Source organism: Catharus ustulatus, chromosome 3, assembly GCF_009819885.2.
Source record: "Catharus ustulatus isolate bCatUst1 chromosome 3, bCatUst1.pri.v2, whole genome shotgun sequence".
Taxonomy (NCBI): domain Eukaryota; kingdom Metazoa; phylum Chordata; class Aves; order Passeriformes; family Turdidae; genus Catharus; species Catharus ustulatus.
Genome location: NC_046223.1, coordinates 93,302,651 through 93,321,470, shown reverse-complemented (window position 1 = coordinate 93,321,470; position 18,820 = coordinate 93,302,651). Strand labels below are relative to the sequence as shown.

At 37.2% G+C, this 18,820-nt stretch overlaps 1 protein-coding gene across 1 annotated transcript in view; it reads right to left on the bottom strand.

Annotated features, from left to right (window-relative positions):
• The window catches only part of BMP5 (bone morphogenetic protein 5), a 57,066-nt gene extending 38,527 nt beyond the window's left edge, over positions 1-18,539 (bottom strand). Inside the window, exon 1 of the mRNA XM_033055560.1 lies at positions 17,303-18,539. Within this exon, the coding sequence (XP_032911451.1) occupies positions 17,303-17,786 (484 nt within the window). The 5' untranslated portion in view covers positions 17,787-18,539. The remainder of the gene's footprint in view (positions 1-17,302) is intronic.
• Between the last annotated feature and the right edge of the window lie 281 nt (positions 18,540-18,820).

Sequence of the window (18,820 nt, the reverse complement as noted above, 5' to 3'; positions counted from 1 at the left end):
TTACAGACCCTCCATCCAGGATGGAGAGGCAAATGAAATGTTCCACGAGCACTGGGAGATGTCTCCCAGTTGCCAGCCTTGTTCCTGTGGGGGATTTCAACTTACCATATGTCTGCTGGAAATACAACACAGCAGAGAGAAACTAGTCCAGGAGGTTCCTGGAATGTGTGGAAGTGAACTCCCTGACACAGCTGGTGAGGGATTCAGCTAGGAAAGGTGTCCTGCTGGACATGCTGCTGGTGAACACATTTTGCCTGGTGGCTGATGTGATTGGGCACAGCAATCACAAAATGATGGAGTTTTAATGGAGTTTTTAATTATTGAAGGAGTAAGGTAGGGGGTCAGCAGAACTGCTCCTTTGGACTTCCTGAGGGCAGACTTTGGCCTGTTTAGCAGGTTGGTTGGCAGAGTCCTGTGGGAGGTAGATCTGAAGGGCAAGGGAGTCCAGGAAGGATGGACATCCTTCACCAGAGAAATCTGAGAGACTGGGAGCAGGCTGTCCCCATGTGCCAAGAAATCAGCCAACGGAAAAGAGGAGCAGCCTGCCTGAACAAAGAGCTTTGGCTGGAAATCAGAAAAAAAAGGTGAGTTTATGCACTTTGGAAGACGTGGCAGGAAATCAGAAGGACTACAAGGATGCCATGAGGTTATGCAGAGAGAAAATTAGAAGGGCCAAAGCCAAACTACAACGTTATCTGGGCACTGCCTTTAAACACAATAAAAAGATTACTGTAAGTACATCAGCAACAAATGAAATGCTAAGGAGAATCTCCATTCTATTGGATGGGGGGGAAAACCGTGACAAAGGATGAGGAAAAGGCTCCATGTCTACTTTGTCTCACCCTTTAATAGAGCTGGGCCACTTGTTCTCTGAGTGCCAGGTCCCTGAGGCTGAAGACAGGGACAGGAAGCAGAACGAAGCCCTCAAAGTGGTGGAATTGTCAGTGAATGTTTAACACTTGGAGCCAATGGTCTTAAAGGCCTTTCCCAATATAAATGATTCCATGATTCTGTGATATCTTACATAAAAAAGGTAGTCAGAAGTTGAAAATAAGAGTCCCCAAAATTACATTCCACACATACCCTATCTTAGACATGAAAGTCTTTGTCAGAAACTTAATCTACATTCAGATCCCCTTCCAACTGGAGCAAAGCTATTTCCTTTATCAGTGGGGATTTTGCTTAATTAGAAAGGGCAAGTCTGGAGAATTTCTTTTTTTCATCGCAACAGTTCTGTTTCTTAAAAACTGATTTATTGCAGTACTTTTAATCTGAGTCTCTCTGCATTTATTATTATGATATTGGTTGTATTTAAAATAATTATGTATTTACAGATGTGGTTTGGAAATAATTATGTAAATTACTTTCACATTAAATATACTTTCTTTTCAAAACACAAAGAATAAAGTTTGATCAGTATACTATGCAGAAACTAGATCTACTGCTGTAAATTTAGAGTTATTTCACTAAATCCTTTATTTTCAGGTCAGCTACTGATACCAATGAGCAATGTTTTCCTATTTTGTTAACTAAAATTAGAGGCAATTTGAAAATTGACAAAATACTGTGCAGTTAGTGACAGTTTTTATAAATGAAGTATTATTTATCAAAGTCAAATTTTTAGTGGTAGAACATCCCTTCTATAATTGAACAGACTTACTGTATGAATTGCATAGTAACTCAAACCAAAATAAAGTCAATGAAAAAAACCTTCAACAGTGGCAACAGAATCTAGAGCAAGAAGGAAAAGAGAAAGCATAACAAAAAAAATCAAACCAAAATCAAAAAACAAAAAAACCCATCGCCTGCCTTTTTTTGAAGCAAATATTTAAATTGTTGGTTTTCCTTCTTTAACCCTCAAAGAAATGTGTTTCAATATCCATATTTATAGAAAGACAAAAAGTTAGAATATATTCATGTATTTTTTTAGACTATATTCATGTATTTTAACCAAGTACTTAACATTGCAGCTTTTGAGAGTGCTGTTCTATTATTAAAATGCTCATTTCTTCATTTTGTTATTGTAGTCAGTATGATCTCATAGATCCTTGCCAATTAACAAAACACCCATTTCAAATAGTGTAAATACCAAAATATTATTAAGGTGAAACTCAAAATGTGCATGCAATGTTTTCATTTTAGTAAGTGATAGACAATACCCAAATAATGAAAGTTATGCACTCATGCTAGAATAGTAGTAAATCTGTAAAAGGATAAGTGTGTGGGTTTTTTCCCTATGAATTATTTTAACTATTAGAACTCGGTTAATAGCTAAAAGCTTCCAGTATTCACCATGAGAAGGAAAGAGTTCCCAGAAACCTGTAACAGTGGCTGCCAGCAACTTTTATAAGCAGATACCTAAAGAAATGCCTCAATCAAAGAGGCATAACTGGGCTTGGCTTTCTCACACATAATCTCCCAGGTGATCTGGACACTGTGAGATTACCCATAATCCCTTCTTGTTACTTTAGATTAAAATATGGAGTGAAATAGAAGTTTTAATGAAATTGCTGGTCTTCATTCAATAGCTTATGTTTTGTTAAAAATTTCGTTGCTAAACATGTGTTATTCATTCAATTGACTCTTCTTCCAAGTCAAATGCACTTGCTCAACAAGTCAAAACAAGTGCTGAACTGCAGCTGGTCCAATAATAATTAGATGCTGGAAGGCTTTCAGTTGTTGATACAAAATAAGTGGGAAAGCAACACCCTGCTTTTCTCATGCTGCCTTGCACCTGGCCAATACAAGAGGAGAAGTAAACAGACAAAGAGATCGAGTTTTAGAAGCGAACAGAACTTTGAGAGTCTAAGTTTGGGTATTATCACAATCCTAACATAAAACATAGGTGGCAACGTGATTCCTCAAAGTTTCTTTTTTCTGGTGGTATTGGCAGTATAATGCACTTTATCCTTCAACCTCACAAATGCATATCTTTCACTCCAGTTGCTCAGCTATAGTACAAAGCACAACAAAATATACAACTGCACATATGTGCTATTTAATCTTTAGTTAAGTAAGGACCCTGGAGTTTCTTTATTGTTTTAAGACACACTGTATTACAAAGGCACTCCAATCACAAATACATATTTTAATCTAAGTCTGCTAGATTTCTGATTGTGTTCAGTTTCATCTGTTATAAATAAATCTTTGCTTGGAAAAATGGAACTCATCAAAGATGCCTCTATTACGTAGTTCTGGGCTAACGCATAGATACATTAGCTAATCACTACACTACCAAGCCTCAGGTTGCTAATTTTGTCTGCTATTTTCAATGTCTATTTTGCCTCACCTTTGGCAAAGCCAGTAAATTTTGATACCATCTGTCAATAGGCTTCCATTTTTTCTCACATTTAATTTTGTTGTTCTATAATCACAGATCATCACAAAGAAAACTAACAATTATTGCCAGGTTTCTGACTGTGTGTGAAAGTCAGGATGTCAGATCAACACAACCTCAAGGTTAACAAATGACAGAAAAAAAGATCCCTCTTGGGTTCAGCTGCAACTGGATAGAAACAAAAGTTATACCTCTGGGATCCAATGGTCAGAAAATAGGTGTAAGTTATAACTGTTTTGACACTGTAAAAGTATACAGATGGAACATAACTTCTGAGGAGGGTGAAAGGGCATATATCATCATAGGGCAACTGGCAGGGGAGGAAAAGCTAAACATTAAAGTGCACTCTATCTTCTCACATCTCCTTAGTTTCTCCTCCTGTTAACCCTCTGCTCACTTCCAGACAGAGGTGACAAGTCACTCTACCACTTACCATTCACACATGCTGTCTAATAAACTCCATCTATTTTCTGCTGTGGAATTTGTTGGAAAGGCTTCCATGGAAGTTGAGTCTGCTCACCAAACTGGATACAACTGGATAGGCAATATTTTCTGCTTATTCTGTGCTCACATCTGAGTATTTTAATTTTACCCATACTCGTTAACACTGACCAAACATTCCATAAACACAGTGCAGCTGTAGCAAGGATAAGGAGGGAAGCCCTCAAGAACATCTTGTTTAGAGAGTAGAAGAATGCTTCTTTACATATAAGAAATAAAAAAAAAAAAAATCTAGAATACAATATAGTCAGGATATTAAATACTCTTGCAAAAATAGCTGCTCACAGGCTGTATGCTTAGTTATTATGTAACCTTGGCTCAAATAAATTCAGATGTCCTCTGATTTACACTTTGGTTGCACAAATGTTTACTGGGCTAATCACTATACTGAGTCATCCCCATAAAATTAAAAATGTGAGGACACTAAACTTCATCTTTTATAATCTGTTGGCCCTTGTTTTGAAGGTTTGTCCTGCATGCTCTTGCTGTTGGCCAACACCAGAGACCAACCTAGGAGAGCCTAAGCAAAGCTGCTGAGGAACAGAGCAATGGGGCCAGAAGCACGGCAGGGGCAGGTCCTCACAGACACTGCAGTGGAAGAAAATGGGAGGAAGATGAGGAGGAAGAGCAGGATAGGAGACTGGCCAGGGGTGGCAGGTTTTAACAGCCAGTTTGGGATTTGGCTGTGATTTTTATCAGCTTGTTAATATGGATATGCCCTGTCCTCTGCAGCTCTTGTCAGTCTAACCTGGCCATGATTTAATCTCACAGAGATAATTTCACTCACATATGAAATAAGTCCCCTCAAAAAGAAGGAAACAAATTTGAGGGTTTTTTTCCCCCTGAAAGAAGTACCAAAGTTAATGATTATTTTGACCCTCTTTCTGGGCAGAAACTCATTGATTGTTAGTGAATTAAATACCTCTGTGTTGGTTATCCAGCATTACACCTGCACTGCCAAGGAAAGGAAAAATAATCTTCACAAACAATGTGAAGAGCTCAGATGAACTCCAGGCTACATGACAGTAGGTTCTTTTGGACAGACTTGGGGAGAGAAACACAGGGGTCTCAAAATGGCATAACAAGTAAGAAAATAATTTCCAAAGTCGAAAGTATGACATTTTGAGCACACAGTATTGTTCATCCAATAATTGTCTGATGCAAGGTCATCACACCTCTCCAAAAAAACCCAATGATTGATGTCAATGTACAAAACAAGGTCCCCCTTCTTTGTAGCTACTGTCACAGAGTCACAGAGAGGCTGTGGTTGGAGGGGGTTTGAGGAGGTCATCTGCTCCTGGCTCAGGCACAAACACCTAGAGCTGGATGCCCAGACTGTGGATATGCTTGTAATATTTCTGCATTTTCAGTGTTATTGAACCTGAGACTGCATTCCTCATACTCCTCACACAGTTACTTACAAGCACAATACCAAGCTGATTGTGGAGGTATCTGTAGGTGTAACACTTCCCTGAAATAGCAAAGATGCTCTCCTGAAGCTTGTACTGCCTGCTGGGCTGAGGTGCCCAGACAAAATGTGTGTGTCTTTCTGAGTAGAAGGTAAGAATGAGCAGGGAATGGGAAGCTGACCTGCAATCTTTTTGGTACAATGCCACTAAGAATATTTCACATGCATTTTGCAGCAGCTGATCAACCTTTGCATTTGCACATTTTTGCCCTAAACCTGTGCTTCCAGTTGGGTTGGAAGTGACAACTGCTCTAATCTTTGGGGATAGGTTTAGGTTTTTTGTCAAATGAAAAGCCCCATTTGTCCATCTCCAAAACTGGAAGCATCACAGTCTTGTCTTCTAGAGACATTCTTTCATTCCCATTTTGATGAAAACTCACTGCCCACCTGCAGACAAGAGAAGCACTGTGATTTAATGGAGTTCGCGGTAAATCTCACAGATATAATGATGTAATATTATGGTGATATGTTAACAAAAGAAGTTTCCTTATTGTACAGCAGCAGATAGTAATATAAACACAGCATGAACAGTTCACAACTTGCTTGGGAGCTGTGCCCATGGATTTCAGTTCATGAGTGTGCCTGTGTACTGGCTCCAGTTGAGTGATGAACATCTCTTAGACAAGGTCTCCCGTGCATACACATGCACATAAGCACATCTCTTGTATTTTGGATTTCTAAGAAATACATACAAATATGGATGAAGCTGAACACAACTGCAATCGAAATAGTGGCAGGCAATATGCTGTTAACCTTTATGACATTACTCTCTTCCTTCTGACCCAATGAATTGCAGCATGAACTTGACCTAATAGACCCCAAGATTAGCTCAGCTGGCCAGAGCATGGTGCGATGACCAAGGTTGGGCCTTCAATCCCCATACGGGCCATTCACTTAAGAGTTGCACTTGATCCCTGTGAGTCCCTTTCAACTCTCAATATTCTGCGATCTGTGTCTTGGAATTTACTCCACAGCATCAGTCACATCTGGATTTTACATTAACACAAATTTATATTTCTATGGAAAAATAAATATGTACACATATTTTATAAAATTATAAATATATTTAAGATATACTTACTTAAATTTAAAATATGATATATCTAAAAATGTCCTTGTAAATGTGATCTCGTTATTATACATAGACTCATTAAACATGATTAGTAATTCAATATTTAAGAAGGGATGAAAAAATTACCTTTTGAAGAACCACTGTTCATAGCTATAGGATATAATATAGGAGATAACCAAAGAATTAAAGAAAAAACTTTTTTCTGAAATAGTATGTAATTTTAAATTACTGTGCTATACAATGCTATGTAGTGTCACATTATACTACCTCTCAAAATTCTGAAAAATAAACCAGCCCTTCCTGAATGTCATCATATTTAATTGTATGTTTTCAGCTGTACTTTCTATTGCTTAACACTCAAGAGGATTTAAAAATTATGATCTTTTGAATACCTTACTATGACATCCAGCAAATTCTGTGTTTTATTTTTTAATCATATAAGATTGTAATTTAAATCAATACACTAAAAACATTTAACTATGTAAAAGAAATTGTGTCTAGTTGAATTATAGAATTTTAGCTTTCCCGACAGTGTTCAGTTCACAGTGACAACCATGGGCAGTACTGCATCAGCCAAACAGCTCACAGCACAGCCTTAAGTAACTTATCTTTTTTATCTAGAATTTGACTCATGCTGGATGATAAACCATTGCAATAATGCCATAATGATGAGCAGTTAACCACTACAAACAATTAATTTTTTTATGGCACTTCATTCTGCAATAAGTCTATTTATAACTGTTATAATAAAACAAAATTGAAGGTATATAATTTTGCCTTGTCTTAAAATTTTGGGACTAGGTTTTCACCCAGTAGTGATAAATATGATCAATGTTGTGTGTTTCAAAAGCCATCGACTATATGAAAAGCCTTGTAAAATAAAAAGTGCTTCAAGTTGCTTTCTGAGCTTTTGGAGTGACCATTTTCAAGAACGGTGGCTCTTTCTGGATGTTGATTTTTTGTCATTGTTGTTTTTCTGCAGCTGCAGGGGATAATTGCTGCTCTTTAACGAAACCTTAGATGTGCTCATAAATCATCAATGCACAGAAAATCTCATAGCAGATATTATACATGTCTCAAAAAAACTTGTGGGAACTGGCAATTCTATGGAAGCATAAGAAAAGGTGAAATTTTGGAAAACTACAGAGATATCATTTGTGGGAACAGAGGTTACTGTCTTTTATATCATCAGAGGTAAACTTCAGCCCTTGCAGTACTGTTGATATCTCACTCCTTTCTTTCTTTGGAGAAATATCCAAGCTGTTAGGCACAGGAAAGAAGCCCTTCTCAGAATCAAAAACAAAAAAAAAAAGTATGATTTTATTCACAGAAGTACCAACAATCCTAAATGGAAAAGGACTGGTTTAAGGATCTAATTTTGCCATGGACTGGACGAGCCACAGCTCTCATTACCCTCACTACAAGATTACTCAGCACCTCATACCACTGAATTCTGCTGCTGTTTTAGTCTTCAGGTCTTTGGAGCAGATCCATAAACTTTCCTCCTTATTTCAAAATGTTACAACAGGATGTAATTAAGTACAATTAACAAGGAGGTCAAATGGTCATCTGATAAACACTGGTCGAAACAGGCAGCTTGAAAGGTCAGGGCTGCTAAAGCCACATAGTATTGATGGGAAAGAATATTATGATTTAAGGGGGAAAAAATTCCAGTGACTAAAACTGAAGAGATTTACATGCTTTCTATATTACATACACAAAGCCATGCACACAGACTGATATGCACACATGACTCAGAGGGACACAAACCTATATTCTGAGAACAAGAGGTAAGCTAGCCACACTTCTCCTCTTCATTGCACCAGAACACAAATCCCAGTTCTGGTGCTTAAATTCCAGTGCCTCTTTTACATTTTCATTATTTTGTAAACTGTTTAAGAGCAAACTTGTTGTCATTATAGAAGAGCCTTTTTTAGCCCTTTCTAAAATAACATTTGAGAGCACCATGATGAAATGCAAGGTGTTGTGAGGCTTTTATGGAGCACACAGCCAGAGTAAAACAAGCCTTCACAAGAAGCTATACCAGTACTCTGCACTTCAAAGAATGACAATGCACAGAAGAGAAAATGAACATAGGAGTATTTGCCCATCCTCATTTTATGGACTGGAAAACAGAGGCACATTGTTTTCATTCTCTTATCTGAGGCTCTTCAGGATTTTCTTATTAGGTTGCTCTGATGTTTCACTCTCTGACTCAGCTGGAGGTGAGACTGACTCACTGCAAAACCTTTGTACACATTTAATTTTCATGTATGGGGCGGCAAGGTAACCTGGTCAGGAGCAGCAGATTAACCTTTGGGATCACTAGCATGTTATGACTTGTAGTTTTTGACAAATATTCCAGCTGAGCTAACCTTGGGAACAACCTTCCCTAAGCTATGTTCCACCATCATAAATCACCCCAAAGACTACAGCTGTTAGGTGGTTGTACACTGGATTTGCTCCCACAGAGATATCATCCACACTACTGTTCTCCCACTCTTTTAGTTTCTCAGAGAGTGTTTTTGAAAACTGTGCCACCAGAATCCCATCGCACCAGATGTCATCAGATACCTCTGCCCACTGCTCCAAAATCAGAGTCCCTGACCATTCAGTGTCCCTGCTCCTTCTCTTTCTAAGGCCTAAACAAAACAGAACACATATTTTTTTTCCAGAATTTTGTTTTGTCAGAACAGAATTTAACACCTCTACGTCCAAAAATGATGCCATTCACAATTGAAAAGTCCAATACAATGAGTTTTTGAAATTGTTTTGCAGTATCCTATAGCTGCATACCCCATGTGTATTTCCCCTCCATTTAAAAAAATAAATGCTTTAAATGGCTATGCCTAGCCAAATTGCTCTTAATTTACAATAATTACTCTGGAATAGGGGTACAGCTTTACCAAATCATATGAATTTCACTTCATTAATTTGCCTACAGTCAAATACCTGTGTATTAAACCAACAATATTTTCATATAATTGGCCCAGTCAACAAAGGGATATAACCACAGAATCATTGAAGCTGGAAAAGAACTTAAGGTTCTCATGGAGTCTGAATAAGTAATATTGTTAAGCCAGATAAAGATAAACCTTACAGAACTTTCAGTTCTTCAAATTTCTTCCCCATCCTGATTCTCCTTGAAAAAGAATTCAGTGGAATTTTTTTCTGCAAAGTCACTGGTTATTAGTTACAGATACATCTCATGAACCAGCACTAGCTGTCCTGGTTAGTTTTCTAGGTTCTGACTCATTAATAGCTTTTGCCTCAGTTTGCCTTGAATTATGGTGGGAAAAAAAGTAGAATCACATTTTGGTGATGTACCAAATGTGTATTGAGTGATATAGTAGAGGTAAATAAAGACAGGTTCTTGATCTATTGCGCCAGAATAATTGCTCGAAAAGAGCTGGGAACTAAACACTTAAATTCATCTCGGAACATCTTTCAATAACTAGGACATTTCTGAGTGAAGAGCTGAGCTATAAAATCTTTCCTTTTCAGCTTATATTATAGTCATGTTTTGTATAGAAACAAGTTCATAATTCAGTACAAAACACAAACCAGCTCTTACTTGGTGTACCCCACCCACAAACTTAAATAATGTAGTTGTCAGGGAGGACAAGTTCTGCCCGCTGTAGCATTTCTGTGTTTTATAGGAAATTTTAACCAGGGGTGTTATTTTAAGAGATGAGCAAATGGGGAAACCCCATGGCCTAGCCAATAAATATGAACATTAGGTGCAATGGAGCACTCATAAATATGACTCAGAACAAGGGGATTCATTGTTTCTCCTGACCCCTCTTAGCTGCTCCTCTGATCTCAACCTCTGTGTGCGTCATGGCAGCCCTCATCCTTTAACCTGCGGTTTTTAAAAGCAGCTTCTAAGTTATTTACGGCTGCAAATGTTAGTAGCCTGTCTGTGTACTCCCAGCACACACATACCGAAGGGTGGGGGGAGCTGCATTTTGTGTAGCAAGGATGAAAAGTTTTGCCTGGGAAGCCAAGTGCCTGGAGAGGCTGAGGTAGCTGCTCTGCCACAAGGCGTTCAGAAGAAAAGGGAGAAGAAAAGGGAGAAGAAAAGGGAGAAGAAAAGGGAGAAGAAAAGGGAGAAGGGAGAAGAAAAGGGAGAAGAAAAGGGCTGCCTTTGCCTTCAAGGCTTACTCAGGGAAGAAACCCATACCTGTGCCAATTTTGCCTTGCGTTTGTACTTTATCTATCTTTATCGTGCTCTTTGCTCTTTCTCCGTCTGCATTCTCCTTCTCCCTACTATGGTGAACTTCCACTTTTGTAATTCTACGGGCATGGGAAACGCTCTCAGTGCGGCACCGTCAGCTCCATGCGAGGCCCAGAGGAGCAGGACTGTCTTCCAGCAATTTCTGCAGCCCAGCAGGTCTATATCCAGCCCTGCACATTGGCTGGTGCCTACTGAGAGGAGGGATGTCCTCCTTCTAAAGCCCAGCCTGAGCTTTGCTGTTTTCCCCTCATTCCTGCTCTCATTCCTTCCCTCTCCATCTCCCGCACTGTCGCCTGGTCTCACCACTTCTCAGCCTTTAATCCTTTCTCAGCCAAATGCCACTGACATAAAACTAAAGTTCAGTGACCCTGCCTAGGCAGCAGGGGTTAGAGACAAGGGAAAGGACAAGGAGGAGAGGATAGGGAAAAGTGTGGGAAATAATTATAAAGTCTGGTAGCAGCCAGAGCTCTCCTGAAGCCCTGGGGAGCCTTTCTTTAGCTGGAGGCTGCAATTGGCACTTCATAAACTGTTCATTCTCAGCTATGTGGAAACACCAGACAACACCTAGAATGATCAGACTGCAATCAATCATTTTTTCAAAATTTTATTAGTTTGTGGGCCTATGAAAGTAAGCTGAAAGGAACTGCCATGGCTAAAAAGAAAAGAAAAAGGACCTGCCCCTGTTATAATTACCCCCATCACTTAGGCAGTAAGTAGGCAGGTAGCCACAGTAAAATTCTTTGCATAATTTAACATTCAAAGAAAATAATAACAGGAGCAATAAGTGTGGGAGATGACATAGATGCCAAAGTTGTCCAGTTAGCTAAGAAAACAACTCAGAGTTTAGGGAGAGAACCAAGACACTCTCCACCCAATCCATGGTAGGATTCCTCCCCTAGTACTCTCCACACAGAGATGTCTCCACAAGCCTGCCTCTTTCTCTTTCATGGTTAGCCAGAGTCACTGCCAGATTGTGTTTTCCTGGGAAAATATGTACTGTACAATACATACAATCCCCAAAACCCCACCCAAAGTCTGTGTTTAGTCTGGAAAGGAACACTTTCTAAAGAAGAAGCGGAACTGGGTCAGCCGTTCTCCCCAATGGGAAAAATATTAATAATAATATATATTTTTATATACCCATACATATATATAGCTTTTCACCATGCACGTCTAACCATCTGCTAAATCAGTTTCTCTTCAGTTATCTGCAAATTCTTTCAAACCTGTCGGCAAGGAGAGTCAGACAGTTTTATACCCCAGTTAATGGAGAGCTTGACATTTTTTTGGCTGCATAGATACAATAATTTACTTGGATTTAAAGTGTTAACTTTGGCAAAAAAATTAATTGACAGTTATAAAAACATTATTTTGTTAGATGATATTTATGGATCGCACAAACCTATTTTGAGGTAGACCTATATAGTTCTTAAAATTCATGTAACTTGAGAGATTTCAAAGGAAATATAAAATATTCCAATATAAAACAACAAATGTAGTGTAATTCAAAAAAGGGGACATGGAGAATATTTCTAGCTAAAAATTAAAAACAGTCTCTTAAAACCTGCTCTGTCATTGCACAAAAATTGGTTAAAACTCTAATGAATTATAAGTATTGGATGAGAATTTTTACCTCATGTCATCCTGTGAGTAAAGTCCTTTAATTCTAGAAACAAATAAAATTATTTTGCAAAGAGTTGTCTTAATATTTAATTTGATAATAGAAAATTATTTCATAATTCATAGTTATTTCTAATGCCTAACTGCACTAGGTCACAAGAAATTCTCTCTGTTCACTGACTGGGTGACAAAACTTTAATAAAGAGAAAAAAATCTTAGGGTTTCATGATGCCAAGTGATGTCTACTTCAAATGAAAATTAGGTGAGACCTGCTTGATCCAATTTGCTCTAAATGTTATGCAAAAGAGTGAAAAACAGCACCTTATTGACTTGGGGTTGCCATTGAATAAAAGCTCCACAAACATTTTCTCATATTTTCTCAGTATTGATCCAATTCCACGAGTAAAGACACGGGGTCTATCTGTTATTTAACAAGTTTTATCTCTGCAATAGCATCCCTCTGTTCAAGGCAAGATAATAGCGCTCTTTCCATCGCTTCAGCTAAGGCTGTGTCAATATTTTCATTAGAAGCCTGCATTTATACACTAGAACTGTACCACAGCCAAAGAAATTCACGTACGGTTAAAATTAAGACAACAACATCTGAAATCCTGTGGAAAAGAAAGAAAGTGTGCTCATTTCTAAGCTTTAGGAGAGAAGTTAATGATCCTGAGGCCTTTTTGTGTGTATCCTTCAAAACCCTTCCTCAGCTCCTGGCATTTTATGGCTTAGCACTCCATATTCCTCCCTGATGATATGTTAGCTGTGAGTGGAAGGTTGTAGAAACTGAATTAGTTTAATTTAAGAAACGAGCTACTATGTATGCTCAGGGTCTGATTGCAGTAAGGAATCCTTTCTTTTTCGTGTGCAACAAAAATAAATTTGTATGGGTATTTAGTGTGGATTGATGTACTGTACGTTTCTCAAAGCAGTGGTAAAATTTGTTCTATGCCATGTTAGCATTCTCCAATGAACACAATGGGCTAAAATCTTTTGAATTTATGTATGTATTTGCTTAATGATTCAGGTTTTAAAGAAGAATATAATCTGTAAAACAGTGTTCAAAGTTGGGACAGAGAAGCTGGAGAAATATGAACAGTCCTCTGTGCCTCAGACAAAATTTCCATTGATTTCAGTGTCTGGTGTAAGATTGGAACACAGCATGTGTGGTTTCAAAATTATTCTAAGATTGTGGAATCATTCATATTGTGAAGAAGAAAAAATGTCTTTCTGGGGTGTACTAGTAACTTAAAAAATCTCAGTAGTTTTTTGTATCCCTCTTAGTGTATGTGTGTCAGGGTCACAAATTTTATTGTGATCTTCACATTCAAGTTTTTGAAATTTATTTTTTATGCTAAAAAAGAAAACATACCAGAAAACCACAAGAACAGATATATATCTCCCATTTTATGGAAGGTTCATATCAAGTATCAGGAAAATATGAAGAAAGCAAACAGACTTGCTTAGCAAATGAAACACTCTTTTAGAAGAAAAATTAACAGATGTGTTGTAAAAAAAAATGAAAATACAGACCATTTGAATGGCATGAGAAAGAACACCTAAGTATAGCGGATTTAATGATCGCTTTGATGATAATGGAAAAATCAGTATTTGAAATGTTTAAATGTAGTTTACGAAAGTGCTGCTGTTTTTCCAAGCCTCATCCATGTAGATCTATTTTATTCAGTCCCCCTCTTTTTGTAAGAGGTGAGGAGTGGGAACACTAACATTTATCTTAAGAAAGTCCTTCCCTAACTAAATTTTGAGTGAGCAAAAAGTGAGTTGGACTGCATAAGTATTATTTGCCTGTTCTCTGGGGAATAGGGTATCCTATATATGACATTTTGGGAGATGAGCCAAAACGAAGATGCCAAAACTCTAAAGAATCGGGACTTTGCAATAATATAATAAAATATTATAATAGGCTAAAAAAAGACCCAGTCAAGAAAACAAAGTTCTGAATTTGAAGGTGATATAATCAGATCTTTGAAAACGCCAGTGTGTTTAGTGTAGGATTTATTCTTTGACTGCTGGACCAAACCCAGTTAACTCCTCTGTTACACTCATCAATATTTATGGCAAGTTGCCAACACACACAGTTTTATACAAAACACAGGACAAGACATAGTCTCTGTCTTGTTGTATCTTTCAAGAAAGAAAGAGATGGAAATTCTGATATAAATTCCAGTAGAAAGAGCAGGTGTTTACAATTTTAACTTCAGGAGAAATAAATGCATTTTTATTTTTCTCCCTGGTTGCTTGACAGAATTATGATTGCAGTTCCCTTGATAATTATTTTCTAAATTTGTTATTCAAAGTGGGGTATTTGCAGCTCCAACAGGTTGGAGTTTTAATCAAAGTTAGCACTTTAAGTTTAAATTTTTATTCTTCAGTATAAAATTATTTGCTTTTTTCTATTTTTTTCTTTACTTTTTAGTCTTATTCAGTCTTTTCAATTCTTATGCTTAATAATTTCTATCCAACATCTCAGCCACATATTTCTTTTTTTAATATATATCTCTTAAATTTTTATAACTGGTACAAATATATATAAAAGTTTCAATTTAAAATATCGTGATGATTAATAAAGTTTTATAATTACACATTATGTAATTAATGGTGTGCAAGTATGAGCATGGTCAATACTATTTTCACAGCAGATTTATTTGATGGAAGTTGACTGGGGCTGCAATTTTAAATCTGTTTGAGTTATTACTGTGCTGCATCAGCATTTATTGATTTTAAGGTACAGCATTAGCATTCACTTATCACTGCATATTTTTCTCCATTCTCCATTAAAAGAGCTTGCCCTCATCTGTCACAATCTCCTACTGCATAAATCATATAAAATGGTTACTTGTTTCCATGATTTATTTCATTTTTATGTTAATTATACTGAAACATAGGATTGTTTAATAAAAATGTTGAAGCTAATCTATATTGGTCATCAATATTTTTTACGCATTTAACACTGTGGAATGTATGATATACCACAATATCCAACTTGTATAGAAGGGTATTTAAAGTGAATTAGGATTTAAACTAACTTAGAGCTGAGACACATTTAAATTTTACAGATGCCAAATAAAACCTGATGTTTGCACAGTATTTTGTTATAAGCTAATGGTGTCTATTAATATTAATCACTAGAAAAATACAGCATCTCAGCCCCAGTTTTCAGTTTTGAAACATAAGATAAGCTTTAGCTTCTCAGAATAATTTTCTTAAGGCATCACTGGTATCCCAAGAAAATAAGATAAATATTAGAAAATTCCTAGCCAAGGTAAGACACTCAGTGGAAACTTGAGTTCTTCCAGAGAAGGTGTTTGTCTGGGAAAGCACAGTAGGATCAGCCCAGGACATATCTGACACTGAAACTTCAAAGACTTGTACTCATTCACTGCAAGAAGTCCTATTGTAATCAAAGACATTTCTGAAATCAAAGGCTAGGTCCCATGTAAATAGTCCTCAGGGACACTGATGGAATGGTCCCTGATATATTTACAGAGGGTGCTTCTCAGGACACACAAGGAAAATTTTTGCAGGATCGATGCCTTGATTAATGCTAAGAGCACTTCTGATTTTTCTGTATAACTTTACTATTTTAAATTCAGCTAACTCCAGATACTCTGGGCAAATCAAGGTACACAATGTTAATTTAAAAGCATTATATAACTGTTTCTTAATGATAAGGAACACATATTTCAAAAAACAGATGCCATTTCTTTCCTAACCTGCTATTTCCGGAGTAAAAACAACAAGCAAATATATTTAGAGGTGTGGACATCTGTTACTCTTAAGGAAAAAGATTTCAGACTTGAACACCTCCTTGTCAGCCAAATAATTAATGAAAAGTGATTTTATTGTTATGGCAAATAAACTCTAGAGTGTTACTTTCCTAGAATTTTAGTATTTGGAGTATTAATATTTACTAAAAACCTGGTAGACATAAAAAGTACAGAATGTGTGTGATAAAATGAAGGTATTTTGGAACATGTGCCGCTGTTTAAAAATTTCTACAGAAAATTTTACCCTGGGAAACAAGAGTTCATCAGAATTTGTACCAGCTTATTGTGGAACTTCAAGTTTTCAACTAAATCTCTTACTATTCAGGTCCAATGAGAAGTGGCTTTTTAAGCCAAATTTATCAGTCCTGCAGCATTACAAACACAAAAATACTAAATGAATTTCATTAATTTGCAGCTTTCTAGATGAGATTTAAGTTGCTTTTTAGTAAAGAAATCTGTAACTGTTTTTTTTCCTACAATGTAACTGGCAAGCAGGTTTATTACACTCAGAAGCCAGTATAATTTAGTTTTATCAGGTTTTGTATCTGAATTTATATAATTTTCAAAAGCATTCTTTGCTTGCATGTTTCTGGTGTTTAATACTCTACTTGTCATTTAATTTATTTATGACGGAGAAAATAAGAACCATTGTAGATTCTGAGTAGCATAGCAGTATAATAAAACACAGCCTGTTGTTATTAAATAGAAATAACAAAGGAACAGCAACAGATTATTTAAAGTCCAGCCATCCAACTGAAAAGATAATAAAACTCTGAACAACAGAAAAAACCCGTACTAAATAACCTAAGAATAATTTTTTTTTTTTGTGGTTTAACTTTTCCCTTTTCGTACCTTTCTAGGCTTTAAAATATTAACAACTGACATTTGTTCATATGTAAGCTTTAAGGAAAACACTGAGGGAAATAACTGAGCAACAGGCATAAGTGTTTGATTTTTAGAGATTTAAAAAAAAAAAAAGAGTTAGTTGGCCTAAGGCTAGAATTTTCATTACATCAATGAAAGAAAGAAAACAGAAGCCAGCAGAGGGAAGTTATAGAAACTGACTTTATATAAACAGTGAGAAAAATCTTTTTCCATGGCCACCTACAATGTAGCTACTTTACCATCCACATGATTTTTCTTTTACCAGTGGCACACCACTCTGGGCCCAATCCTGCTGTTTGAGAACAGGTTACAGCTCAGCCGAGAGGTTTGCCCTTCACAAGATCACGCTAGCAGCTTGTCAGAGAGAGCAAAAACAAAAAGCATTTCCACGTACCTAAATTGACAAAGCTCATGACCATGTCAGCATCATTCAGAAAGTTGGTGTCGTGCAGGCTGGCTAAGGGAGGATTCTGTGTGGTCAGGGGGGTCATGCGAGATAATTGTATTCTCCGCGAATATCCATTTGGAGAGGCAGGGTATCCTTTCCGTATCCCTCTGCTCTCCCCTGCCATTGATCCCTTCAGGGAATAATCCAGCTCCTCAGAATCCTCTTCATTTGTCATGGCATTATACAGGTCCAGCATGAAGAGGGGTGCAGAAGAAGCCTGCTTTCCTGGTGAAAATGGTCTGGGTCTGTGAGGTAAACCCAGGATAGAGAGAATCTCTCTCTGAATCTCCCTTCTCTCATGGTTCCGCAGCCTCCTGTAAATAAAACTCGAATGGACATGATTGTCTCCTAAACCTCCCTGTGCGTGACCCACCAGAACCCAGCAATTCCAGAGCAAGCCCACGAAAGCTTTGAGCGCAGTTAGGTTCATCTTTGAAAAGAAAAATAACAAGGAAAAAAAAAAAACAAAAACAAAAAAAACCAACAACTTTTCTCCTACTTGTTCTGAGTTCCTATGAGGTCTGCTTTCCCAGTAGTTGAAAAACAAAATTTACCTATTCTTCATGTCAATGTCATCTCTAAACGTAACATCGTAACATCTTTGATGATTCCTCTCCCCCCACCCTGTTTAAATATTATGGAATGTGTCAGGTTGCAGTTATTTCTAAGAAAGCTGAAATTCAGACTTCCAATTTTCCACTGTTGTTATCGTTTTTTCTGCATTTATGGAGCAGAAGACCAGTATTTTGTCAGCTGACCTAGGCATTCCTATATAAACCTTAGATAACCAGGTCTTTGGTGGGGAGCTGTTTTAGCAAGAGATGTTCTTCTGACACATTGTAGTTCCCAGAGTTATCTTCCCTCGTTATTCTGAGTTCTTCGCACACCTTGCGCTCTTCCCAAGATAAAATCCTGAGTCACAGATTTGTCTTGATCTGTACCTTGGTGGTGTAACACATATCTGTCCAGCAGCCTGGAGATAACTTTAACATCTTTTGAAATCGCTTGAGTGTAAAGTAATTCTAAAGCATGTACTAATCAAATTAATGTGTTGCCATGAATTTACTTGCAAAAAATAACCTTCTGTAAATCCATTCAACCCTTTTCAGCTTCTGAACTGTTATTTCCAACTGTAGCAGGCACAAATATAACAGCTCTCTTCAAGAGAGATCTAAAGACTAATGTAAGCACAACCCTGCTGGGAAAGAAGAGGCTTCTCATTGTAATTTGAAACGGGTATAGCAAAAAAGTCCTTAACCCTTCTCTTGCCAGACAGAGCTTTAAACCTCTCCCCCTGGCTCTCCAATTTACAGTAATACACCTAATTTTGGCTATTGGCTGTTTTCTTCGTAGCAGCTTTCACAATCAATTTTAACTTTAACGATTTTAGGATATATAGATGGCATAATACGGAAGCTCTTGTGAATCTCCTTATGAGTTTCTGGTTTAGTAAACCTGAGTAGG